A 25,598-nucleotide genomic window follows, 5' to 3' on the forward strand; every position below is an offset into this window, starting at 1 on the left:
ATACCATTCTATTCATTAGGTATTAAAGACAATCTCATTCCTCAGTTGAATGCTGTCTCTGCCTTCAGTAATTTTCCATTCTCCACCAGTTTGAGATAAACAAAGGTTCTGCCCAGAGATGGCCTTGAGTGTCCGGTAGGAACTGGATTTTGTTATGCACAGATGCACCCTAATCTTAAAGTATAAGAATGTGTCGGACTTCTCATGACGCAGCTGTTTCTACTACATGATTATAAGAAGGGTGGACAAAACAAAACACATGGGTTCGCTCTTTGTCTCACACACTCGTTGTGTGAGCATTGCGCCTTGCTTGCAAGCAATAAAGACGACAGAAAGACAACTTCTCATCTCCAAGTCTCTTTATACTTCCACCACAATATCTATATTATCTCCATGGTTTCTCTATAATATTCCAATAACACTCCTATGATTATTCCTATAGGGGCTTATTACTTTGGCTGTCATAGGTATATTTGTAGGCTATAGTATCCTTTTAAAATCTGATTACTATAGTTATTTTTCGTGGAGGTCACACTGACAGTGGAAGAAGCTGCTTTTTTTTTTCTGTTACTAGAGATTTTCAGTCCCGGCCTGACACCCTAGCAGCCCTGCAGTCATTACACTGGAGGGTTATTTGAGAGCAAGTAGGTCTATTATTGAAGGGGCTGCGCATTACAATGTGCGGGAGGAGTTTCCAAAATCCAGCGACACTATTGGCTTGGGCCCCAGGGTGCTGCACCCTACCGAGGTTGTCCCGGTAGCGCAGCAAGCTTTATGGGGAAACTATGAGGAGAGCCGAAGGGTATGAGGACAAACACCTGCTACGGAATTTGGCTTTTTTCTGGTAAAGAATGACGAATACGGTAAGCCTGTGCGCCTGTATGTTTTATATGCAAATGTGTTTGTTTTTATCTAGTTGTTGCATCCTTTCAACCCGCTCTGTCGGCGGTTCTTACAGCTGCAAAAGATCTGGTCAGAACATGCTTTAAGTTAGTAACGTACGGAAGTATTGCATTCACCAAAGAAAAAAAAAACTGTAGGCTAGATGGCTTAGTAGAGAAAACTATCTCATGAGATAACTTATCTCGTGATTACGAGAAAAGAATAGGCTACTTTCGGTTTGGGCGTTTAGCCTTCAAAATAAAAGCGCAAGATTTTAAACATGTAGAAATACTGTTTTAAACCTGACATTGGTAGAATAAAGTGTCACCTTACTTCTTCATCATTTTTTTTTTTTTTTTTTTTTTAGACTACATACAATTACCATTCTTAAGCTAGCTCGAATTACCAGAAAATAAGACTTTCGGTTTGGGCGTTTAGCCTTCAAAATAAAAGCGCAAGATTTTAAACTTGTAGAAATACTGTTTTAAACCAATTACTTTGTATTTAATCGTCAAATTCAATAAGTGAGCACCCATATTAATGTTTGATGTCATAATAATAATGAAAAATGTCATATGTGCCATTTTTCACTAGAAACGCTGCATATAGGCTATTACACTTTCTGACTAGATTGGACACTGTACAGTTTACCTTTCATTGTAGCAGCTCAAGTTCTATGTCAAAACACTACAGACCTGAACTTTCACTACACACTAACATTTAGGCCCAATCTGTTTAAGAAAAGGCATGACAGGTTAAGTCTCAAGTCTCAAGTCAAGTTTTTTTCACGCTGTAAAAAATGCAATGATATTGGATACAGCATAGTTGGTTTGGTTATATAAGCAGGGCAGAGTGACACTTTCTGGGAAATCTTCACCCCTCTGATGAAGAAGTAAGGTGACACTTTATTCTATAAATGTCAGGTTTAAAACAGTATTTCTACATGTTTAAAATCCCACGTTTTTATTTTGAAGGCTAAATGCCCAAACCGGAAGTCTTATTTTCTGGTAATTCGCGCTAGCTTAACGCATCGAATCTAAAATAAAAATAAAAAAGGATTTCGTAATTACGAGATAAAGATCTCATAATTACGAGATAGTTTTTTCATAATTGTGACTTAGTATCTCGTAATTATGAGAAGGAGAAACCATTTTTTTTGTGGTAAAGACTAGGCTACCAAATTATATTTTTTACATGTACGAACCCAGACTCAAAGCTTAGTAAAGACTGTTTGATCAAGTTATATTGATTTGTTTTCTGTTATCGGTGTCCACAGTCCAAGGAGCTAAGGCCGTTACTCAGTTGTAAACACCGGCCGTCCAACGGAGTTTAGACTCCTTAATGAAAGGTTGGCCTAGTTAGAAACATAATCAGTGATGTAATAATTGCTTACTTTGTAATAAGAATTAGGTCTAACCATTGCTGCCATCAGCTTACTATGCTGGTTATATAGAATACAATAGAATACAATAGAACACAATACAACACCACACAATACAATATAATACAATGCAATACAATAGTGGAGAAAACAAAGTTTGACAACAGAATATGAAAGAGACAAACAATGCAGATAGTGGTTTCTAATTGTGTTATTCTATTCTGTTCTATTCATTCATTCTATTTAAATTTTCAATTCAAGTTGGCTTTACACTTCTCTTGCATTACAAGAGAAGGTTATGTGTTGCCAAAGCATTCAGTGTGAACTCGGTAAACACAGTTATAGGAAATAAAAGAATCATAGGCCACTATTACTATAACTACATACAATTATCATTCTAATATTTCAGTATACAGAGAACATACTGTACATATACAGTATATCCAGTATATATCCAGTTATATATATGTATGTATATATATATATATTTATACATACACATAATACTCAACACAGCAAAATGAAGCACAGTATAGCATATTACAGTATCATATCTTTGTCAGTTCAAACTATTTGTCTAGCCATCTGACAAGCATGTAGCAGCAAGCCCAGCAGATTGATCTTTTCAGCCATCAACTTAAACCTGACTCTCTCTCTCCCCCAGTACAGGGAAGCAGGCACAGCAGGCCTGGAAGATGAGGAGGAGTTTGTGGACATTTTGGAGGAGAGGAGGCACAGTAGTGATCTTGGCCACGCCCTCAGGGCCTTTAACCCCCACCCCTACAGAGGAGCCCCGCCCTGCTCCACCGCTGACCTCAACAAAGCTGTGCTGGAGTCCCAGTATCTGCGCTATGTGACCAAGGAGGTGGGAGGGTGTGTGTGTGTGTGTCTCTGTGTGGTTTGAACAGATACAGTATAACACACAGGATTTTCACAAAACTACTTCAACATTAAATCTGTCTCCTCCCCTCACTTCTCCTTAGATTGCCATGGAAACGGGGTCATCGGTAGAGGCGGTGAAGCAGGAGGCTTGTGGGATACTGGAGGAAATGTCTCACAACCTGCAGCTGGGCTTCATCAGGCTGCTGGGCTTCACCCTCAGCAAGGTGGTCAAGAGACTCTTCACCAGCATCCAGGTCAACATGGAGGGACTCAACAGGGTCAGGAGAGACTTCAAATTCATACTGTACACTGAAACACAGCACATTATATAGAATACTGCTTATATTTACGCACGTCAGGAGGAATTTCTTTATTGGCTAAAATGTATTATAGCTAACTAAGTGTTGGCCTGATGGTTTAGGCTTCGGGCTGCATTCACAAACGTGTACTTAAGATAGATTTTAAGGAGTTACCTAAGAAGAAATTTTAGGAAATTCTTAAGAAGGCTATCATCTCTCTTTGCTTATTACTTACAAACGTCTCAAATAGGGCCTTCCTAGCAACTGTGATGTAAACAAACTACTTACAAAAAGTATTTCCATCTAGAATACAAATTGGAGCAATTATTCAGGATGGTTATACTTAAATAAATAACATTGGATGCTGCCTTTTGGTTAAATGCCTATTGAGTGTAACTGTCTAATTTGCTAGCTTCTTTTCATAAGGCATGAAACATACACCAAATAAAAATAGTGACAAGCTACATGTTGAGCTTAAAATGTAACTTTGAAATACCTACTTAATTATCTAAAATGTGTTTAAATTAATGAATTTAGAGGCTTAACTTTTCACTGCAATACATTTTAGACAAGTGGAAGGTAAGAAAAAATCTAATAACAAATTTGAGAACTTTGCCTCCAAGATTCCCATTTATTTGTAACTTTTTCTTTAATTAGGAAGCAAAATAAAAAGGAGGTTAAGAAAATACTCAAGTAATATTTTGATGAATATCAACTTTTCTTAACCTTTTTCTTAAGACTAAAGTTAAAAAACTTGAGAACTTGAGAAGATTTTCTAAGAAGGTTTTGTGAATCCAGCCCCAGATCTGTAGATTGATTCTGTGATAGATTTTACAGTACTGTACCACAATTTACACTATGATTCAAATTTACCATGATAAGATTTTTTGAACGGGATGCCGCTGCTATCCCCAGACTGCTACTGATTCAGTGTCATACGTCTCTGTTTTCTCCGAGTTTATTTACTAGAGGTCATTTCATTGTTCTGCCCCCTGCAGCTCCAACAAGCAATTCAGGAGTATCCTGTGATCCTGATGCCCAATCACAGGAGCTATGTGGACTTCATGGTGATCTCCTACCTCCTGTTCACCTACGACCTCCCAATACCTGTTATTGCTGCTGGAGTTCGCAAGTATCTATTTCAAACAATAGGATATTTTTACAGATATATGACAAGATATAGATCTACAGTAGATATTACTGTGCAACATTAAAACATTTTCATGACTTATTCATGTTTTTGTCTATGTGCAGACATTCACTTCTCTTTTGCTTTTTCGTCTCTCTCTCTCCATCTCTCTCTCTCTCTCTCTCTTATGCCTACCTCCAGCTCTTGCGGGGATGAAGATAATAGGGGAGATATTCCGTCGCTCTGGAGCTTTCTTTATCCGACGTGCCATCGGCTCTGACAAGTTGTACTGGGCTGTGCTGTCAGAATATGTCAAAACCATCGTCAGGGTAAGACACAGGAAATATTCTGCTGCATCAGCTATCCTGAACTCTAACGGTTATACCTGTTCTGTATTATGACCTGAGAAAAATGACTTCTACCTGAACTTCTCTTGAATACAGAATCGCATGTTCTCATAACCGCAAAAACCAAACATGTTCTAGTATTCCATAAATCATCTGTGACCATCAGCCAATATATTTGACCATCTGTAATGTGTGCATCAAGCAGTGATCAATAGATGTGGTTTGTGCAGAGAGGATTTGCTCCTGTGGAGTTCTATGTGGAAGGCCTGCGGAGTCGCACACTGAAGTCTCTGACGCCCAAATTAGGTGAGTGTCCACATGTCACACTGTGTGTGTTTGTGTGTCCCACGGTAAGAAATGTACTTTTTTCAGAGGCCATTTTTTGCCCCCCTACTTTTTGGTACTTTTTGTGGGCAATTTTATTGATCTATGAAATAATACATTTGCACTGCATATTGGCAAGTAAACACTCAATTTGTACTTTTGAGATTTGTTGTAAGTTCTTTCCCACTGCTGTAAACTGGTGGCAGGCCTTACAGAAGGGGATGGTGCTGTTTTCTGCACTCTCTGTCCCCAACCAGTCCATCTTTCACCCCTCAAATGTTGAGTTTTTTACGATATTGGTTGTCTTATTTTTTGTTGATGTAGTGGTTTGTGTGGAGTTTGCGTTTTCTTCCACTGGTGGCTGCATGATGCCAAGATTTCCAACTGCTTCAGGCTGTGTGTTTGGTTGTTTTCTGATCAAACGCCGAGAATGACCTGGTCATAGACTCACATGAATCATCTACAGTGGCCCACAGTGTCTACAGCACACCCTGACAGTAGTCACATTCACATGATTAACGCAACAAATAAATGTGAACAGGGTGAAATGCAAATGCTACTTCTAATTATTGGGGTCATTTTGTGCCTTCTCATTTTTATTACGTGGGAATTTTATGAACTTTCAACAGCATTTTAGCCCTGAGCTATGTTGCCATGTTGAAAAGTGTTGAAAAGTTGCCATGTTGAAAAGTGCATATGTATACAGTAAATATGTGTGTGTGTGTGTGTGTGTATGTTTGCATATGTGTATGTCTGTGTGTGCATCTGTGATGTATCTCTGTATATCTGCAGGTATGATGCACATGGTGCTGGAGCCCTTCTTTAAAGGTGAGGTGTATGACATCACACTGGTGCCCATCAGCATCAGCTACGACCGAGTGCTGGAAGAGTCACTGCTTGCCCAGGAGTTACTGGGCATACCCAAGCCCAAAGAAAGCACCATGGTACGTCCCGGGCACATGCCTAACATTAGCACACATTCACACACCACTAATCCAGCCTTTCCAACTTAAAGCCTGCCATGTGAGAGTGATAAACCCAGCAATGTCAAATGGAAGGATACAGGAAAGAGCATTCAGATTTGGCTGCGACTCTTTTATTTCGGCACCAAAATAAACTTCTGTTGAGTTGAGGGTTAATTGGGTGCAGTTGAACCTCATTGCCCTGATGATCCTCATTGCTACGAAGACAAAACTACAGAAAATTATCAAATATCACGCTTTCTCAATTTCTTTAAAAGCAACAATACTCTGTAATACATGCAAACTCTTTTTCCTCCATTTTGTCTCTCTGACTTGACATCTTCATTGCTGCTGGTCAGATGGGTCATGCATAAAGAAAGCTAATTTATTTTAGGTCACTCCTATAGTCTCTGTGTCTCTCTCTGCAGGGTCTGCTGAAGGCGAGCAGAGTGCTGCAGGAGGACTACGGCACCATGCATGTGAACTTTGGCCACCCCCTGTCAGTCAGACAGTTGTCTCAGGGCAAGATCAACCGCTGCCACTATAACCTCATACCCAGGTAGAAATCCAGTTCCATATTTCAAAAAGATGTATAGGATATTTATCCATCATTTTTATTTTACATAGGTACAGTATACATCTCTTTTCCCATCTGACGGCAACATAACCTCCATTTACATTTCAGAGAAAACAGGTGAAATGTTGATTATACATATATTACACTATATATTAGTGCATATATATGTTATATATCATATTTTATTGGAGAGGTGTAAAGCTGAGATATAAAGACACAGTGAACATGCTCTGTGTTTGATTTGAACTGTACTAATGTGACTGATCAACTCTGTTTCACCCAAAAAAACAGTGCTTCAAAATAATTCTGTCAATTCTGTACAATATTGACTCCTTATATTATATGACACATGCAGTTAAAAATGTCTTTGATCATTAAAATGAAGATCGGACTGCATATTGTTTCCTGGCTGTCATTGTCTCTCGCCTACCTCTTGTACATTTTTCTCTTTCCTTCCATCTTTCTTGCTCACTCCCTCCTCCTCTCCTCCCTTCGTATCCGTCCACAGAGACCTTCCCCAGAAGCCCGCTGCAGAGGCCCAGGCCTGTGTGAGTTGGCTGGCCCATCTGGTGGTACGTGTTCAGGAGGGGGGCTCTGTCCTCAGCCCCTGGTCCCTCATGGCCTGCCTGTTGCTTCAGATTCCCACCACCAGCCTCATAGAGGACGGCCTGGCATGGGACCAACTCACACAAAAAACCCTCTGGCTCAGGAAGCTGGCGCTGGGCTTTGGGGCCCACCTCAACTGGCCTGGTGGGTGACAGTACATTTACTCAAGTACTGTACTTAAGTACAATTTTGAGGTGCTGGTACTTGAGTATTTCCATTTTGTGAGACTTTATACTTTTACTCCACTACATTTCAGAGGGAAATATTGTACTTTTTACTTTATCTGATGGCTGTAATTACTAGTTACTTTGCAGAATAAAGTTTTACATGCAAAACATACAATAAGCTAATAAAATATGTTGCATTGTTAGAGTTTAAACTCCCCAACAGTATATGGAGCAGTTAGACGTACAACATTAAAATACTTCTTACAGGTTAATGCATCAATACTTTAACGCTCTGAAAGGGACAGTTCTTCAGTATGAGTACTTTTACTGCTAATACTTAGTTTTATATACTTTTACTTAAGTAAAATTGTAAATGCAGGACTTACTTTTAACGGAGTATCTTTCCATTATGGTATTGCTACTTTTACTTAAGTAAAGGATTTGAGTATTTTTCCTACCACTGGGTATGGGTGGATGGATGGATGGGTTTGATACGTTTGCTATATGGCATATCGTGCCTTTTTCACTCACCCTTGCTACATTTAGCACAAAAGCAGCTGCTGCAAGCTTGAGCACATGCCTGGGATAAACTGTAGTAAGGTGAAAAGCCCTCCACAATGGGCCTTTGTTACAGTAATCTAAGCTGCGGCTTACTTTCACTTGCTTTGAATGACCAGCAGGTGGCATTTGCATATTGTAATGGATTGCACCAGACAAAGTTAATACAGAAAAGTAATTGAGTGGTTTTTCCCTTGAGTTGAGTCTGCCAGCATCTCGCCACGGGACACTGACTGCTATTTTGACCTGGTCTGAGGTAGATCAGACAGATTAGATGAATGTAAGTTGGCACAAGCGTTCAGATTCACTTAGGAGCTCTTCAGTGGATTAATGCACTCTAAGTAACTTACCCTCAGAGAACCTCACTGAACTGTCTCACTTCACAGGTCCCGTGCGCACACATACACACACACACACAAACCATTCTGAGCCTGATGGCGCCCTCTTAAACAAACTACCTCTTAAACATAGATAAAACAGACATATAAACTACACTGTTTCCTCCATGTATTCCTAACTCCATAGGTCAAGTCCCTGAGTCAGATGTGATGTCATCCAGCATGGCCCTGCATCGCTCCGTAGTTCGCCGTAAAGCAGGCCGTGTCCACCTGGTTCTGGAGGAGGAGCCTGCAGGGAAACAGCCAGTCAGCGCAGAGGAGGGTGTGGTCAGGAAAGCGGTGGCGCTGCTCATGGTGGCTTCCTATAGGAATCAGGCGCTGCACGTTTTTGTCCGTCCAGCCATGCTCGCCATAGCCATACACACCACCAAGAGCACACAGAGAGGTGAGTTTTGTAGTACACACACACACAAAATATACTTCTGTTTTTCTACTTTGTGATATAAACCGCAAACACACAGCTGCCCTATTTCTTCTTGCTTCATCATGATCTACCATTCTGTTCGCAGATGAGCTCTTCACATTCTTCTGCTTCCTGCAGGACATCTTCTCTAATGAATTCATCTTTGTCCCTGGCAGGTCCAATCAGGTAAAAAGCTGAATCTGTCAGGGCTTGGCTTCCAAAAAACATCTCAGGAAAAAAATCTAAAACTCTAAAACAGTGTAAATCGATAGTCATCTTGGTAATAAAATGTTTTGTGTAAACGTGATTACTACTTTACTTCCCATATATTATGCATGCTCAAGGATAATGATTTTAAAAAGAGTAGGATCCCAGGTTACTGAGAGTGCAAAGACAAGCATGTGTGCAGTAGTATATATTGGAACAGATTTTTTAACCTTTGTTTATCCAGGAAAGGTTTGTATGTATGTGTCCTGCTTTACATTGATACTCTTACACACAACCAGTTTTGCCCACTGGAGCATGATTTCCACAGCATACTGTTCACTGGAGACAGACCCACGTATGACACACACACACACACACACACACACACACACACACACACACACACACGTATGTATCCAGATATTATAAAGTCTCACAGAGACTGAGAAATAAGTAAACAATCTTTCTTTGAGCCATGAATTGCTGGCAGGCCTTATATCCCTATTGCATATAGTCCCATTGTAAGGCAGTATGATGTAGAGGTATACTGTACCTCCATTATAAGACTCTAGCTATACAGGGCCTTACGTCCCATCCAACTATATTGAACTGTTATTGATATTGTGTTAATGTCTGTCCATCAGGACTTTGAGGAGTCGTGCTCCCTGCTGAAAAAATGTGGAGCGATCCAGATCAGCCAACAGGAGGTGACAGAGTCAGAGGCGGGACCGCAGACCCTGTCCTTCCTGCTGGAGCTACTACAACCCTTCATAGACTCTTATCAGGTGCTTTGACTCCTACCTACTTTGATCTTTGAATAACACTCTCACACATTATGCACTTGAGATTAAATCTGCACTAGGCAACTTTGCACATTGGCAGCCCCAAATGGCAGAAAGAGTTTAATTTGTTTAATTTGTAAGGACTTTAATACCCAGGAATCGTGTAATGTGACGTCAGTAAACTGTGCCTTCCTCGTCCCTAAAATTCTTCTTCTTAGTGGTTGGTAGGGGATGGAGGTAGTACATTTTCATGGAGAGGATTTCCTGTCAGCGACCACACCCAGCACCTGAAATTTGGGCAATAAGGGCAAATCTAGGCCATCTCAATTAGAGGGGATGGGATGCTTCTCTCTGTTGCAGGCCCACTTTATGATTTTGACTGAAAAGACAGGTGTATTTTTACATAAAAATCATGCCCAGTGCAATTTGAATTTTGTATTTCAGTTAACTTCACTCACTCGTCACACTTAAAAATTCACCACATGAAGGAATAAAGAGACAACACCAGGCTTATTTCTGGTGTGACCTTTCTATCCAGGTGGTGTTCAGGTACCTGTGTGAGGAGGAGGTTCAAGTGTTCTCAGAGAAACAGGTCTTACCTGCCATACGAAGCCTGGCTACCAGGCTCATCCTCTCAGGTAAAACATCAAATGGGAGAAATGTCCCCTGGGTCCTTTGATCTCCTCCAGCTGCTGAACTCTCATCAGTGAATCAGCTCCACATTTTCCCACCTGTATCATTTTTGTGTCTCACAGGTGAGCTTCACTCCTATGAAGCCCTTTCATCCGACACACAAAAAAACGTTTTGTCGGCACTGCTAAGACTGGAGGCTGTGACAAAGTTGAGGGTGTAAGTAATAAGATTAACCCCTATAAACCTGTTTGGTTTTAAGCTCATCTTCTGCTGTGGTTGAGAAGCTGTCTGTATTACTGATGTCCAAGTTAAAAGTGTGTGTGTGTGTTTTGTGATCGCAGGGCTGAGCAGAATGAGTACAGAGTGAACAAAGCAGCCATCAGGAGAATCGGAGACATTCTCTGTAAGTCAGATCACTTCAAATATGAATATGAGTGGTTTTGAGAGAGAGACATGTACAAAACATGAACTTTGTGTCAGATATGGTTTTGTTTTATGAACATTTTGAAGTAGTTTGTATTGTTTTGAATAATTTATGCATGGGTCTCACCTTGCTGCCTTAAAACTGCTCTGTCTTTGACTTAAATTCCCTCACTACAGTCATGTGTAAGATCTGTTATGTTTTTTTGGTCCTTGCTTATGGCTTTTCCCCTTCCTCTCTCACTGTAGCTGGTAAAATCCCACCCGAGATGCTCATGACTGCACCTGACGCAAGACTTTAGTCCCGATTGGAACAGATCCATCTGTATCAGTCTGGAGTCCTGTCTACCCCTATTTCTCTTCTTTCACCTCTTCTCTCTCTCTTTCTCTGTAGAGGAGCTCTGAGCTCTCAGACAAAATACCTCTTCCTGGATGTCAGTCGCCTGACTTAAAACCTGGCTGCGTTCCACATTTGAGCGTTTACTACCTCCCCCTCTCTCTGTCCTCGTTCTCATCCTTCACAGATCTGATAGGGCTGTGGTAAAGTTAAGAACACCTGACATGGTAACGCCCAGGTGACAATATTGCCGATTTATTCTGATGGCTATAATCAATACCTTTTAATTGTTATTGTTTACAGCAAACCTTGAGAGGTTATTTGATGAAGTGAGAGAGCAAGCAACTATTTAGAATAAAACAAGATTACCTTTCTGGCCTCTCATGTGCCTTCGGTTGTCTGTGAATGTCTGTGAATTCAGATTCTGACCTATAACTGTATTTTAATCTCCTACACTGTATATTAACAAGATATTTTAACATAATGTCCTAGATTTCTTGTGTTGTTGACAAGAATTATCTATGAATGATTTATTGAATGATTGCGTGAGTGAGTCACAAGGCACAATCTTTGAAATAAACTTGCTGTCCTAGTAAGTGCAATTAGAAAAGTGAAAGAGGAACTCTCCTTTACACAGTGAACACAGCCTTAACACTGAATCAAGTACATTTCACTGTATATGCATTAATTTATCAATAAATATCTAAATCCCATAACAGTGTCAAATGCTGTAATAACTCATCAAAGATGTGAGGTTTTATTAAGAATATTTGAGACATTTATTTTAATTTCTGTACATCTCAGTAAATGTAAAGCATGTAATAAAATGAAATGCACCATAAATTCTTGTTTTTCCCACATAACAAATATTGTTTCAATCAATAATTTGTCTGCACTTGTAACTCTCTTAGCGGTTAAATGAAGGCCTCTTATGTGCCAATTAGCCAATATATCGCGTCACTTTACAAGGACAGAGTATTTATCTATACACAGGTGGCACGTCAACCTTGATGCGGAGAGCGGTGACCGGGTCTTGACAAAAGACCGACACGTATTCCACCACTTTTGAATTCAGCTTTTTCTCGTTCTCTTTGGCTCTGTGCCGCTCTTTGTCCCATCTCTCCTTCTCGCCGTTCATTTGGGAGAACAGGTTGATCTGGATGGTGCGCAGCGTGGCCGCCAGCACATAAAAACCTCCCTGCATCATGTGGCAGAAGGCGGCGCCCACACTGAGCGCCGCGCCCATCAGGTTGGGCACCGTTTCACACACCACGCACATGCCCTCCAGGAGGTGCAGCGTGCCTTTCTTGGCCAGGGGCTGGCCTTGGTGAAGGTAGCCGTGGGGAGAAGGGGTTTGCTGGGCATGGTTGATGAGGTGTCGCGCGCAGTCGGTGAAGTGGCTGGCGGCGCGGCGCAGCGGGAGCAGAGCCAGGTACAGGTGACAAGCAGCTTTGGTGAGAGCATGGAAGACCAGCCGCAGCTCAAGCACGGCGTTGCCTGGAGATAAGAGGGTAACGGGGTCAGCTGAAGTCTAATTTAAAAGTCTGACTACTGTCAGCAACCATTACAAACAGCGTCTGCCACTGGATTAAAGTCGGTGCGCCAGCCATGGGGGTGGCAGGTATCACTTAAGCACGCAAAGCGGGGAAAAGTGGATGGGTTTGGCGCATCCATGCGCACTCCCTTGCATGGAACCTAATTACTGCAAACATGTCCATTTTAAGTGATTTAATCCCATATGCAATCTTAAAATTACACTTTCTACCAGTGCAGTTTCACTTGTCTCGGCAACTGTCTAGAAATAGAAAGTGTTAATATCTTGAAACAAAACAGAATAAGTGTCACTCCACTAGCATCAAAATAATGACACTTCATTCAACAAAACTCTTGAAGAAGTTAATTTGCATTGGACACAAGTAACATTATTTCATCCCACTGACAGATTCTTTTTCGCCTGTTTTAAGAAACAAGATGTTAAGACTCAGTGACAGATTAGAAGGCGTGTTAAACTGGATATATGTGTGGACGAAGTCATTACTATTAACCAAACTCTGTCTAACTCTTGATTTGAAAGTTTCAGTGGAGGGCATGAAGCCCAGCATTGGTCTGCTAGTCCTGCGGCAGGGTTTTGCAAGTCAAAGTCAATTTGGGAGACGTGCGGAAGCGTAAAAATTGAATTAAGGTCATGATTTCCTGACCCAGCACAGGAGTCCCAGTGCGCCATGCATGCTTGGGCAACATAGGCTATTACAATTGATTCGCGGCAACATTGCAAGGGAAGATACAGGCAGGCTGCGTAATTTATGTTTTCAATAACCCTGCAATGTGCCATTACCTTAGCCTACATTCTAATGAGACTATTTTAAAGTCTCTGACGTGTGGTGCGGTGAATAAACTATATTTCTTAGGCTGTGAATTGATGAAAGCTGTTTCATACCGCAGTAAGGTGGAAGACCACTGCCACACGGTTCCTTTGATGGTGAAAGCTTCCAAATCTCTGCTAACCATTGTCTCTTACCGTCTATAAAACAGAGAAGCCAGAGTAAGGCAATACTCGCTGCCAACGAAGTCCACCAATCCATGTAGTCCTCTCCCTGTTGTGGACTCGGCAACGAAAAGAAAGAAAGCAAATAAATTCCCAAGTTAAGGCTCTGGCCAAGCTCTCCTGTCTCTTTACGCGGCTAATACCCAAACATTAAGTAGTCGTCGCTTTCTCTGCAGGTGTCGTCGGTGAGTTGTATGTCCTTACGGGACGCCAATAGACTGCACCTCAGGTGTCAACAGGCGCATTAAGACCTTCAGGCTACAACTCATTAGCCTACTGTACCTTATAGACACATTTCTGTCCCACAGCCTTCAACAGCCCTTCAAGACCTTTTGTTACGCGTCCTATTATTAGAGACTTTTGTCAATTAAGTTGCTCTCTGGGGTTAGCCTGGTATCCAGCCCCTGTGAATCGCAGTTGTCAACACTCTTCGAATTTGCATGGAGAGTGCTGAAAACTGCGATTCACAGGGGCTGGAAACCAGGCTACTCTGGGGTAACATGACATGTCATTCAGGACTCGTTGTGATATCAGTTCAATGTTCCTCCAAATGACACGTGTCACATAAATTAATATTATTTTATTTTTCTTATTATAGGCTATGCATTATTTATAGGAGAGGATAACTCAATCATTTATCCTGCTGGAATACACCATATAGATTCACGTTACACCTGCATAAATGTTAAGGAATAGAAAAACTCTGTGGCCAAGTTGCCAGGTTGAGTCACACACTGCAGGAGTGTCTGGACAGTCACCATATGTTAGCCTAAATTAATTCAAATTTGATCTTATAGTTTTTAATCATTATAATAGGGGACAAATATCAAGCAAAAATCGCCAGAAAATTATTTGGCAGCAATATAAAAACAAAGAACAACAACAATAAAAAAACAAAAAACAAACATATGTGTGCGTATGTGCACGATAGTTTGATAAGAAATGCTATGACATTGACCAAATAATGCCTATCTTGTCTGTCATCAGTCATCGCTGCACCTGACCCCCCAAATGTAGTCCATTACGGGTTTGGAAGTTTTGGTGACAAATACCAGCCTATCAGATGCAGGGGCCTTGCCAAACCTAAAGGTTTAGTGAATTGACGGTCTTTGTCTTGACACAGTGGAAGCCGCGTGCGTCCTGAGAACGTCTTGCGCGTCCTCGTCGTGCTTGCTTGTGTGCCGGTGCCATGGCAACGGAAACCCTCCAGACGGTAGGACACCTGGGAGGCCTGGAGAAGGAGCGGCTGCGCGGACGGAGGGCAAGCTGCGGACCCGCCTCTCTCTCTCTCAAATACTGGCTCTGTTGTCGGGTGAAGCTGGTCGGAGGCCGTGCTGGTAACTGCTGCACTGTAGTCTATATTCTTTACGTTTACATTTAAATTTTTTAACTGTCCAGAGTGACGTACAGTGAGTGCGACTGTAGGAATAAGATAGCTTCAGTTCCTAGATCCAAACTGGCAAGCAACCAAAAGTAAGGAGTTATCATCATGTTATAGTGTTAGCCTACTACACGTTAAGTGTAACTCTAACCCTAACTTCCTCAAGTCAACAAAAGGTAAGAAAATCCATAGCATTGCATTGTTAACCTTCAGCCTTTAACAAAGATTAGGCTATAGGCAGTCTGCTAAATACTAAATTACAAGGCTCACTGTGTGGATTAGAGTGTCTTGGTTTAAATTAATCAAATCTTATTCTTACACACTTTGTATGGGCTTTGAGTGAGACAGTGTATCTGATATAGGCCTATGTATCACTCTCTGGATTCAGATATATGGGGCCACAAGGAAAGCTACTAGCCTCCTTCTCCTCAAGACTGTTATAAGTAGGTTATCACTGATGATTCATAAATCCAAATGTTTTTTCTCACAAATTAGGCATGTCCCTCAAGAAGAAAAACGCTGCAGATGGTGTGATCACCTTCCACACTCCTTTTCCTCTCAGCTTTTTGAAATCTAGGGTAAGGAAGTTACATGCACACTGACAAATCCATGTGAACTATTATCCATTAGGTACATAATATTCACATAATGCAGTAAGTAGCCTACAGCCTTTTAAATGAATCACATGGGGTAATTTATGCTCGACTACATTGATACATTTCCCCCTACATCTCTTTAAATCTTTACTTATTCTGGAAACCACCCTGCTTCAAATTCATATAATACATTTACTCCTGCCTAGTACAACCAATCATCAACTGTTCCTACTGATCAGGTTCCAAGGAAGCAATTGGGGGTTTAATGCCTTGCTCAAGGGCACTACAATGGGTATTAAGTGGGCTTATTAAGGGAAGAGACTGTTACTCATTCACTTTCCCTGCCAGGATTATTGCATTTACTATATACATTTACATTAGCCTGTAGCTCTGTTGAATAGGAGCCAGTTTAGGGTAAAATACTTCTTACCCCTCTCACCTCTCTCTCTCATACACACACACACACACACACACACACACACACACACGCACGCACACACACACACACTACTGTTCTCCCTTCGCAGCAACAGTGAAACTGTGAACTCTTGCCAACTAATAATTTATTACCAGTCTTTTATAGCAAGGAGGCAGTGTGTCTGTACCCTAGCCAGCCCGGATCATTTGGCAGGGGGTACAATGCCTGTCTGCATGCCTGTCTGCCCCCCTCTCTCTCTTCTCTGTCTGTATGCTGTAATATCTGAACGTACAATGCTGAAATCTCAGGGTCTTAGGAAGGATGAATGGAAAGGTTTCAGATTACTCTGATTGACAGATACAGTAGCCGTTCTACCTGCATCACTTAATTGAGGACAACAGAAAATAAAAAGAAACTAGATCAGGTGAAATACAATAGAACAAACCAAGAAGCCAAACCAAGGCAGAAAGCTGCCATCTCTTACATGGCTGCCAAAGTTGCCATGTCATGACAAAACAAAGTCCATACCACACGACATACATGTCCTACATGTGTGTGTGTGTGTGTGTGTGTGTGTGTGTGTGTGTGTGTGTGTAACGGTGATCAGCAGCTCAGGTTTCCAGGTAGTGACACGATCTCTCACAGCCTGTTGTGCTGGACTCTGCTGCCTTCTGTACACCTGCTACAGGATTGTGTCTGGTCTGTCTGAACTCTAGCTGGGATTTGAAAAAGAGTTCACAATCCCTATGGAGCTCTGCGATTTGTATTTTTCAGCATTTTCTAATTCTCACATCCGCAGTAACATTCACCATAACAGTGCTGGTATGAAGTGATGCGTAGGTAGAATTCTGTATTTAGATTCCTCATTTGCTGTTACACATCATGTAATTTCAGATCAGCTATGGAGGATTTATAAAAAATTATTTTCAATGCTATATAATACAGAATGTTTTGCTTATTAAGGAAATAGTCAGTTATGGATCATATTCGTGAGTGACCACAGAAAAGAGCTTATTTATGTTTCAGGAGTCCATGGGAAATCTGAAGGATGGTGCATCACGTGCGTCAGAGAGCAGGAGGACCCCGTCTCGGGGAGGTGTGAAGATGGGGAGCAGCAGCGGGGGAGTCAGAGCTGGGAACAGGGCTGAGGCCTGGGCCTCTGGGCCGCCTCAGGGCCCCCAGCTGGACTGGCTCTCTCACACCTCCCTCAGACGGCTGCAGGTACTGCACACAACCACATACTGTACATGCACGCTCAGAGAGGAAATGAATTTTCTCACCGCATGTATACCATTTAGGCAAAGGTGGAGGCTGAAAATCAACAGGCGAGAGCGATTATCCAACCTCTACTGGACACCGAGAATGACTTTCTGAAGGTAACTTGTAGGATGTTGTGTCATTTACTGATTTCTACAAATTTTTCTTGTGCATTACAACACATTCTTTGCTTTTTTTTGTGTGGTACCATCATATATTCTGTATTCTCTCTGTAACTTATGTGGCTTTGCAATATATTCTGTCTGGATTCCAGATTATGTGGAGATTGTTCTGTGGTGTTATCAGTTAAAAAAAAATACAACAAATTGTTTTTATGTACCAGATAGAGGACAACGTAGTGCCTTTTTGTGTCTGATTCCCTTGTTGTGTGATGTTAATTAAGGTGTTGTGTTTGTGGTATAACAACACGTTATGTGTCTGCGTTGAGGAGTTGGAGAGTTTCCTGAGCCAGCGGGATGCAGCAGAGCTGAGGAAGAGGGAGCTGCTGCACAAGCGCTGGACGGAGCGCGTGTGGACGCCCCTCCAGAAGAGGGTGGAGGAACGGATGTCCAGCTGCTGCTATGAGGAGGCCAAGAGGCGCCGGAGCTTGTACACTCACTACATCCATCACTGCAATGCCAAGGTAGCGGTCATTGCTATGAGTGGGTTTTGTCTCGATCTAAGCGGTGATACTGTTGTTTTAGCTTCATTTTGTATCTTTGTTTGTACTAATTTGGTCATTAGTGCAATAGACACTCACACATGTTAAAAGAAAGTGAGCCCTGCGTAATTATTTTTCTCTAACCACTGTAACCTCTCTTATCTTTAGGGTTTTGTGTTTCTAGAAAGCTATGATCCACAGGAGTACAATCCTTTCCTCCTCAACAGCCAAAAACCACACTACTTCAAGGTCAGACTTTGTGACTTAAATATTAAATATTTGACTTTACGTATTCAAAATTTTTTTGGACATATTTAAATATAGCAATCGTGCCTACTCTGTCACTAGCCATATATTAACTAGCTGCTCCGTCCTTAGCTCAATTCATCTGCCATAAAGGGCCCACTGTGCCTTCAGTCATGCGAAAGGGTGAAAGAAAAGAGAACAGCCCTGTCTTGTGAAAAAGGTATCTGGGTATTTTCCCTTTTTACCGTAAGGAACTATGAGACCTATATCTATATATGTACGTTTTACTCGTTTTAAGTTTTAGATAAAATTCCAGCACTGCTGAGGAAAAGCTGGGGAAATAAATCCCAAAACCTGTGCTTCTTAACTTATAAACTGATTTGTCCTCTGATTTAGGACGCAAACACACAAGGAGACAAGCAGAGCAGCTACTTCAGAGTGATCTACCTCATCTGGTCCCTCTTAGTGACTCTGTGACCCCACAGGCTGACCTGTCTCTACTGGCTTCACCTCATTATCCAGTCTCTGCCTCCAGTGCGCCTCTAGTCGAGGTTGAGACTGAGCTAAGGAAGCCCAACAGGTACAAATGTAGAGTAGCAAGAGAGTTGAATTTTCTGTTTTGAACACATATATTTGCCATGTGTATAAAGCTACAGGATCATTGATGGCTTATGCCAGTAATAAATTATGTAGGTGACAATGACTACAATGCAAAAAGTAGAGTTTTACACACTGTATATCTTATCTTATCCAGGTTCAATACGATACCATACCACATCACAGCAAGTGCCACACCAGATGGAAGATGCCATCAGACTAGCTGCTGGTCCTTCAGAAGATGACGCTGGCACCTACCAGCAAGTTAACAGCAACTTCACTCCTTGCCTACATGCAAACAATTCCATACTAATTACTGTAACTCTTACCAACTATCCCCTTCTAACTACCTCACAGAGAAAATCCACCACACCACCCGGCTTACATTGGCTGGATGCCAATCAACAAATCTGCCTTTCATCTTCTACCACTTCAAGGTTGTTAGGACAGGAGATGAAGAGAGCAAATGATGTTATGGGCAGACGTGCATGAATGATTTAACAACTTTGAAGTGCATGACTCAATAAACCCAGTCTGAGTGGTGGATGTTTGAGGTTGACTTCTGTAAGACATGCTGCTTCTTCAGGTAGTGGATACCTGGAACAGTGTTATAACATAAGACACCTGGAAACTCATATGCTGAAGGAGTATGATAGTCAAACACTCAGCCACAATGCAGAAAAATACTTTTTTTTATGAATTTTATTCATGTCACTTCCAGGATTTAAAGGCATACCTAACATCAGACCTCATGGCTAGACCATAAGGTTAACCTGGGACATTACATTATACAGTAGTGTGCAACAGTTGAAAGAGACGTGTGTGTTGTAGGGTCTGACAGTTCAAATGGGGCTGTATAGTAGTATGCGACAGTTCATTTGGTATATGTACAGTATATGTAACAGGGCATTTGAGGCTTGTATCCATTTTAAGCAAATGAAGACATTATGTTGGACGTAGTCCCCCATTAAGAGGGAAATAGTAATGTATACATATTTGTATAATAGCAAAATATAAAATTTCTTTACCATTTAGGGGATTTAATTGATTAAAAGTTAAGGCACATTTGTCAAACTGTATTTATAACTGGTGAACATGAAAGTATTGGCAATTATACTGACATTTTTAACTCACTTGAGCTCATGGCTTGTTGGTGGCAAGACACCTTTGTCTTGTTCTCAAATAAATTACTATTTTTGAAGACCTTTCATCAGCTTGTCATTCTACATTTTGGCAAGGTCTTCCTTCTCTAGTTGAGGCCACTTAAATGGGTCTTGAAGGCTCAGGGCAAAACATGGCAGTCAATGAGAACAGATTCCCTTTTTCATAGCATCACTTGCACTGGGATAAATAGGCACTTTTAAGTATGTGTGTGAATGTGTGTGTGAGCGCTTATATTCAAGCAAATTCATTAATTCCCTCATGTTTTAGCTGAAATGTGTTCATTATGTCTAAACTCTGTTTACTGCAATGAAAACAGGTTTCCTCTTCATTACCATATAACTGGTGTGTGTGTGTGTGTGTGTGTGTGTGTGCCTGTGGGAGCGTTTGGCAGTGTGTGTTCCTCCACCTCATTTGGTCTGCTCATAAAGCTGTAGGTCGAGTTTCACCCACACTTCCCCGGTAGGGACTTCATGCAGCAGTAGACGACGGTTCGCAGCACCTTTGCTCTCCATCTCCTTCTTTATGGTCGCAACTGGAACCTCGGTGCGACCCAGGAAATCTGAAGAGCCAGAAACAGGTGATTTAGTGGAACTGCTAAAATTAATATCATCAAACATCATATCTAAATCTGCTGCACTGCAACCCTTCACCCGGCAGGCAAGTGCTCTGGGCCTCTACCCTTCACCTTGTGGGTGGTGATCTGATTTTTAGAAAGCTTAGAAAAGCAAAGCTCTGGATTTACTGTTCAGTTTTCATTCTGACCTTCACCTATGGTTGCAGACTTTGGGTTGTAAATGAGATTGCGGATACAAGTGGCTGAAGTGTTGCCAGAATTTCTTCGGTTTGCACCATTTAAAATCCTAGCTGCTGCATTCAGTACCAGCTGGAGGCATTGGAGAGACTTTTGATTTCAGCACGAAGAAAGAGGTGAGAGGAAATATTTTGTTTGTATGTGTAAACAAAAATGTTTGTGTGTGTATCTGTGTGTGTGTGTTTCTGTCCCATCCACTGACCATCTGGTGAGAACTGGTCTTTCTCGAACACGGTGATACACAGCACGTCCTGGTAGAGGTCCTTAATGAAGAACTGGCAGTTGAAGTTCCACTTGGGGTTGAGAGTGTCGCTGATCGGGCGGGAGGTGTAGCACTGAGCCCCCATGGTCAGCTCACAGTACGGGTTACTCTTACCTGGAGGGTAATGATGTACAAGTTATTACTTATCTATGATGTATTCTCTGAAGAAATGTTGTAACACTAAAGACTGCATTGTGAGTTGATGTAGACAGGCACAGGGCAACATGGGGAACAGGGGAGAGTAGCAGGATTTGTATCCCACCAGAGGGCCTCACCGTTGGGCTTGCAGGCCTTGAGCTCCTGGGCTTCGGTGACGGTCACCAGCAGTCGACCGATACCGCTGGTCTTCAGAGAACGTGCTATGCACAGACCAAACACAAAGCCATGAGATTTAGGCGGCCCACAACACACACTTACAAATTCAGCCTGGTGAAACAAACTGATTTCCTCCTCCTCATACTATATAATAGGTTGCTAATTTAGACCGTATTCAATGTAATGTGTGTGTGTATCTTTGTCCCACTTAACACACCCTTGCAAATTTTGCTTGGTGAATAACTTCCATTGTTATGTGGAATGTGCAGAGAATGTGCAAGCACTGTAAAACTGGTTGTAAATTACATTCAGGCTGCATTCACTGTAATTAAAATTTGGGTGTGCATATGTCTATCCATGTCTGCTTATCTTATGTATGTGTGTGTGTGTCTCTCTAATGAGTTCACCCTAATCAAACAGCAGAGGGTGTTCACTCTTGCTAACAGAGATCCACTGCTGTATGGAGACAATGTAAGCCATGAATACTGATTAAAAAGTAGGTTCAATTAGTAGAAAAGCGACTTTTTACCTTGGTAAGCTTTCTCTCTCTTTTTCTTCTCCGTCTCTATGAAATGTTCAGATGCTGCTTTGATTCTCTGGACCCACGTTGTCCTGCCAACACAGTAAATGTATAAATACTGTACACAGCATCAGTTATTGGTAAGGTGTGTGTAAATGTCTGTGTACCTTTCATTCAAGGTCTCAGTCTTGAGTGTGTAGACGCGGTCGATGTGCGAGACGTGGAACAGTGGCTCGTCGCTGGATGGGTCGGATGGCATTTTCACCAGAACCTCGTTCATAAACAGCGGCTGGAGATGAAAATGGGGTGATGGATGAATGGATGGGTGGACAGATGGCCAGAGGAAGAAGAAGATAAGGGAAAATGCTTGTAGAACAAAGAAGGATTTAAGCTATCTAGTAAAAAAGGAGTTCATATCTGCGCATAGCCTCTCTGCTCACCGTCTTATACATCTTCAGCTGGATGTTGGTCTTGGGGCTGAACAGCTTGTCTGGTCCTGAGGAGGAGGAGGAGAAGGGCTTGGCGCTGTGTGTGAGGAGGAGGAAATCATTGAAGAGGAAAGCCCACAGCTCCCTGCTGCTTTTGGTTTTGTGCAGCCGGCCGCTGTGGAGTAACTTGCGAGGCCCGAGGCAATTAGTCAACGAGTTGAAGACCAAGTGCTGAAAGATAGAAGAAGAAAGAAAAGAAGGAATGAGTGAGGAGAAATGAGGGAAAGAGGGAAGGAGAGAGTCAGTAGGTGGATTAGTGAAGTTACTTTTTGTGTTTGGTATCATGTATTGCATATTATTTTGTGGGTGTGTGATGGATGTAAAAATGTACATTCATACACATCATGTGTGTGTATGTTTACCTCTATAAGCCCCTCACACTGGATGTGGGTCTGAATCCACTCCAGCCTGTCGGAGTTCTCCTTCTCCCTGACCCCCTCGTTGACCTGGGAGCACAGCTCTTCAGCCCGCTCCAGGGCTTCTCTCAGGGGGCCGCGGTCCGCATGGCCGTCCGGGGTGTGCTCCAGGATCTGACCAACAGGAAGACGAAAGGATGGGGAGAGAGAGAGAGAGTGAGAGAGAGAGAGCGAGAGAGCGAGAGAGAGAGGGTAAGGATTCAATTTCTTTGGAATCATGCTGCCAACATCAGTAACAAAGGGGGGCGTGTTTTTGAATGAATGGATAAAGAAACAGTGTAGATGTATAGTGAGTGCTGTGATTATCAAAGAGCAACGCTCTTGATGGTATTTGTGCATGTGTATATATATGTGTGTATATGTGTGTGTGTGTTCACATACATTCTTTATGAGCAGGGGGTAGCGTGTGATCCTCTGCATGGGCTTGAGGAGGAAGCTGGACAGTGGCATTCCTTTACAACGGTAGTTAGTGGCTATCTTCTGCTCATAAGGAGAGAGAGAGAGAGAGAGAGAGAGGGAGAGAGAGAGAGATTCACATTTTATTCCATTTCACAGAAGAAAGACCACATGTGCCCTCATAAATCATTCCACAGTTAGTTCACTTCAGTAAAATAGTATTTATCCACTGATGCCTAGGAGCTATGATTTGCAAAAAAAAGCTTGATTATGCTTCTCTCATTACACTGCACACCGAATAACGGTACCAAATCAAGCGATTCTCCAGAACAACTCCCATTTCCCACGATGCAGTACCTTGAGGAAGTCCTTGAAGTCGGGCTGGTTGTGGGTCTTGCTCTGCAGCAGGGCGGCGGCGTTCAGCTGGCAGGAGCAGAAGCGGATGTAGGGCTGCATGTGGGCGAGCTCCGAGGCCAGCAGGTCCCCTATCACCTGCACCGGCATGTTCTCCCCACCCGTCTTTTTACGGACACGCAGGGCCCTGCGACACACAAGGGTTATGATGACGTAAGACACACACATACACTACCAGTCAAAAGTTTGGACAAACATTTTTCTTTATTTTTACTATTTTCCACATTTTAGAATAATAGTAAAGAGATCAAAACTATGAAACACAACACAAATGGAATTGTGCAGTGACCAAAAAAGTGTTGAGCAATCTCATATTTTAGATTTTTTAAAGTAGCCTCCCTTAGCCTTGATGGAAAGGCAAAGGCTTTGGAAAGAAATTCATACATAGGCATCAACTTCACTATTTATATTTGTCTAAGAAAGAAATTTCAAGCATTTAAGCAGAAGCCTTAAAATGGCTTTAAGATAATGAAAAACATAATACATTCAATCAGGTGTGTCCAAACGTTTGACTGATAGTATATGCTTTTTGTTACAGCCGCATGAGCATGAGCTACGCTGTAAACATGCAAAAAAACACACAGCCAGTGAGTACAGATTATCTTTACTTATGCTCGATATTAACCTTTGTGTAACAATCTATTGTCTCCAGTCTCTAAATAATAGCTCATCTTTGTCATTTTTTCTGTGTAGGTCCTCCCTTCAGCGATAGGGGGCAGTATGGTGTGACAGTAGCTATAGTAGAGGGTTTGCACACATTCAAAATCAATGTTATTCATAATCAATGGCTCCCCTCTGGTTTACACAATCATTGAATCTCCCCTCTGGTGTTTTTTTTTTAATATACAAACCGGTGAAAAATTAACATTTCATGCAGCATTATGGATTAAAAGTGTTAATCAGAATAATCAAGGTGGTGTGTGGTGCTTACTTGAGTAGTTTGGTGTTACACATGATCAGCTCCCTCCAGTTAACAAAGATCACTCCCATCTCAGCTTCTGTTAGACGGCCCGACTCTGACATGGGCTTATAGAAGACCTGAGAGACAGTCACATACAGAGAGAGGGAGAAAGAGATATGCATTATAAACATTGTCAGTGCTTTAAATCCAACAGAAAGGTTGAGATTTCTGAATATGTGTGTGTGTGTGTGTGTGTGTGTGTGTGTACTGCAGAGTTTACCTCCAGCACCAGTTCCAGGTCCTCCAGGTAGGTCTCCTCAGTCTGGATGAGCTCATGGATGTAACCCTGCCTCTTCCTCTCCTGGGGCGTCATGGTGTCTAACGTCATCAGGTCAGCACACCCTAAAGCACACACATGCACACAAACACACACACATGCACACACAAGCGCATGTGCGTTGCAAAGACACGCACAAACACTTAAGAGAAAATACGGCAAGCTACCACATATGCATGAATAACTGCAGTCAAGGGCTTATCCAAAGCAATTCACACATCGCCATCTTAAAATCTCTCTTTATTATCAGTTCTGTGATATTTTATATACATTTAATGCACAGACAAGAGTGAGGCACGTTGTATTTGCAGTACATGAACCTAGGGAACATACCAAGCAATGCTACCGCTAACAATACTGCTACCAAGAACATTGAATTAAAGAGAAGTGAAGCACCTTTCATGGTGGAGTGCTCACTCCAAATGATTGCATAGGTGTGGATGAGTAAACTAGCCAATGCCTTAAGAGAAAGTGTAGTGGAAGACTTGTTTGTGTCTTTTTGAGGTTCAGACTTGGCAAAACTTGGAAGTGAGTTTCAGCAGGTGTTGTTGTGTCATATCTCTGAATCTACCTTTAAAC

At 41.9% G+C, this 25,598-nt stretch overlaps 4 protein-coding genes across 7 annotated transcripts in view; 2 read left to right on the forward strand and 2 right to left on the reverse strand.

The window, feature by feature from the left end:
• The first annotated feature begins 782 nt into the window (after positions 1-782).
• gnpat2 (glyceronephosphate O-acyltransferase 2) lies at positions 783-11,344 on the forward strand. 3 transcript variants are annotated; one of them, XM_071536625.1, is made up of 16 exons: positions 783-863; positions 2,928-3,128; positions 3,247-3,423; positions 4,443-4,572; positions 4,775-4,902; positions 5,136-5,226; positions 6,037-6,188; positions 6,635-6,765; positions 7,292-7,533; positions 8,640-8,897; positions 9,022-9,101; positions 9,767-9,907; positions 10,443-10,542; positions 10,660-10,753; positions 10,879-10,940; positions 11,207-11,344. In XM_071536625.1, exons 1-16 carry the CDS (start codon positions 852-854, stop codon positions 11,257-11,259), a joined length of 2,052 nt encoding a protein of 683 aa, XP_071392726.1. In that variant the 5' UTR covers positions 783-851; the 3' UTR covers positions 11,260-11,344. The 3 variants fall into 3 exon arrangements, with proteins under 3 accessions (XP_071392726.1, XP_071392727.1, XP_071392728.1); XM_071536626.1 differs by having other exon boundaries at positions 5,151-5,226; XM_071536627.1 differs by having other exon boundaries at positions 787-863; positions 2,933-3,128.
• Positions 11,345-12,273: 929 nt separating this feature from the next.
• Positions 12,274-14,088, reverse strand: LOC139658510 (uncharacterized). 2 transcript variants are annotated; one of them, XM_071536629.1, is made up of 2 exons: positions 13,813-14,088; positions 12,274-12,791 (listed from the first exon to the last, which is right to left on the reverse strand). In XM_071536629.1, the coding sequence occupies exons 1-2, from the start codon at positions 13,874-13,876 to the stop codon at positions 12,274-12,276; spliced, it is 582 nt and encodes a 193-aa protein (XP_071392730.1). In that variant the 5' UTR covers positions 13,877-14,088. The 2 variants fall into 2 exon arrangements, with proteins under 2 accessions (XP_071392730.1, XP_071392729.1); XM_071536628.1 differs by having other exon boundaries at positions 13,732-14,088.
• Positions 14,089-17,266: 3,178 nt separating this feature from the next.
• Positions 17,267-18,875, forward strand: fam228a (family with sequence similarity 228 member A). Its single transcript, XM_071536620.1, has 6 exons — positions 17,267-17,455; positions 17,539-17,610; positions 17,940-18,134; positions 18,321-18,401; positions 18,531-18,626; positions 18,795-18,875. The coding sequence occupies exons 1-6, from the start codon at positions 17,267-17,269 to the stop codon at positions 18,873-18,875; spliced, it is 714 nt and encodes a 237-aa protein (XP_071392721.1).
• Positions 18,876-19,711: 836 nt separating this feature from the next.
• Positions 19,712-25,598, reverse strand: part of itsn2a (intersectin 2a) — a 36,967-nt gene continuing 31,080 nt past the window's right edge. The window contains exons 30-40 of the mRNA XM_071536616.1: positions 24,963-25,084; positions 24,713-24,819; positions 23,725-23,908; positions 23,353-23,451; positions 22,918-23,085; positions 22,508-22,726; positions 22,235-22,356; positions 22,077-22,159; positions 21,508-21,591; positions 21,173-21,346; positions 19,712-20,718 (exon numbers count right to left, since the gene is read on the reverse strand). Of these exons, the coding sequence (XP_071392717.1) occupies positions 20,567-20,718; positions 21,173-21,346; positions 21,508-21,591; positions 22,077-22,159; positions 22,235-22,356; positions 22,508-22,726; positions 22,918-23,085; positions 23,353-23,451; positions 23,725-23,908; positions 24,713-24,819; positions 24,963-25,084 (1,514 nt within the window). The 3' untranslated portion in view covers positions 19,712-20,566. The remainder of the gene's footprint in view (positions 20,719-21,172; positions 21,347-21,507; positions 21,592-22,076; positions 22,160-22,234; positions 22,357-22,507; positions 22,727-22,917; positions 23,086-23,352; positions 23,452-23,724; positions 23,909-24,712; positions 24,820-24,962; positions 25,085-25,598) is intronic.

Source organism: Centroberyx affinis, unplaced genomic scaffold (genome assembly GCF_046629955.1).
Source record: "Centroberyx affinis isolate AG114_WGS23_722 - 3 ecotype Tasmania unplaced genomic scaffold, CSIRO-AGI_Caff_v1 ptg002920l_1, whole genome shotgun sequence".
In the NCBI taxonomy this organism is placed as follows: domain Eukaryota; kingdom Metazoa; phylum Chordata; class Actinopteri; order Beryciformes; family Berycidae; genus Centroberyx; species Centroberyx affinis.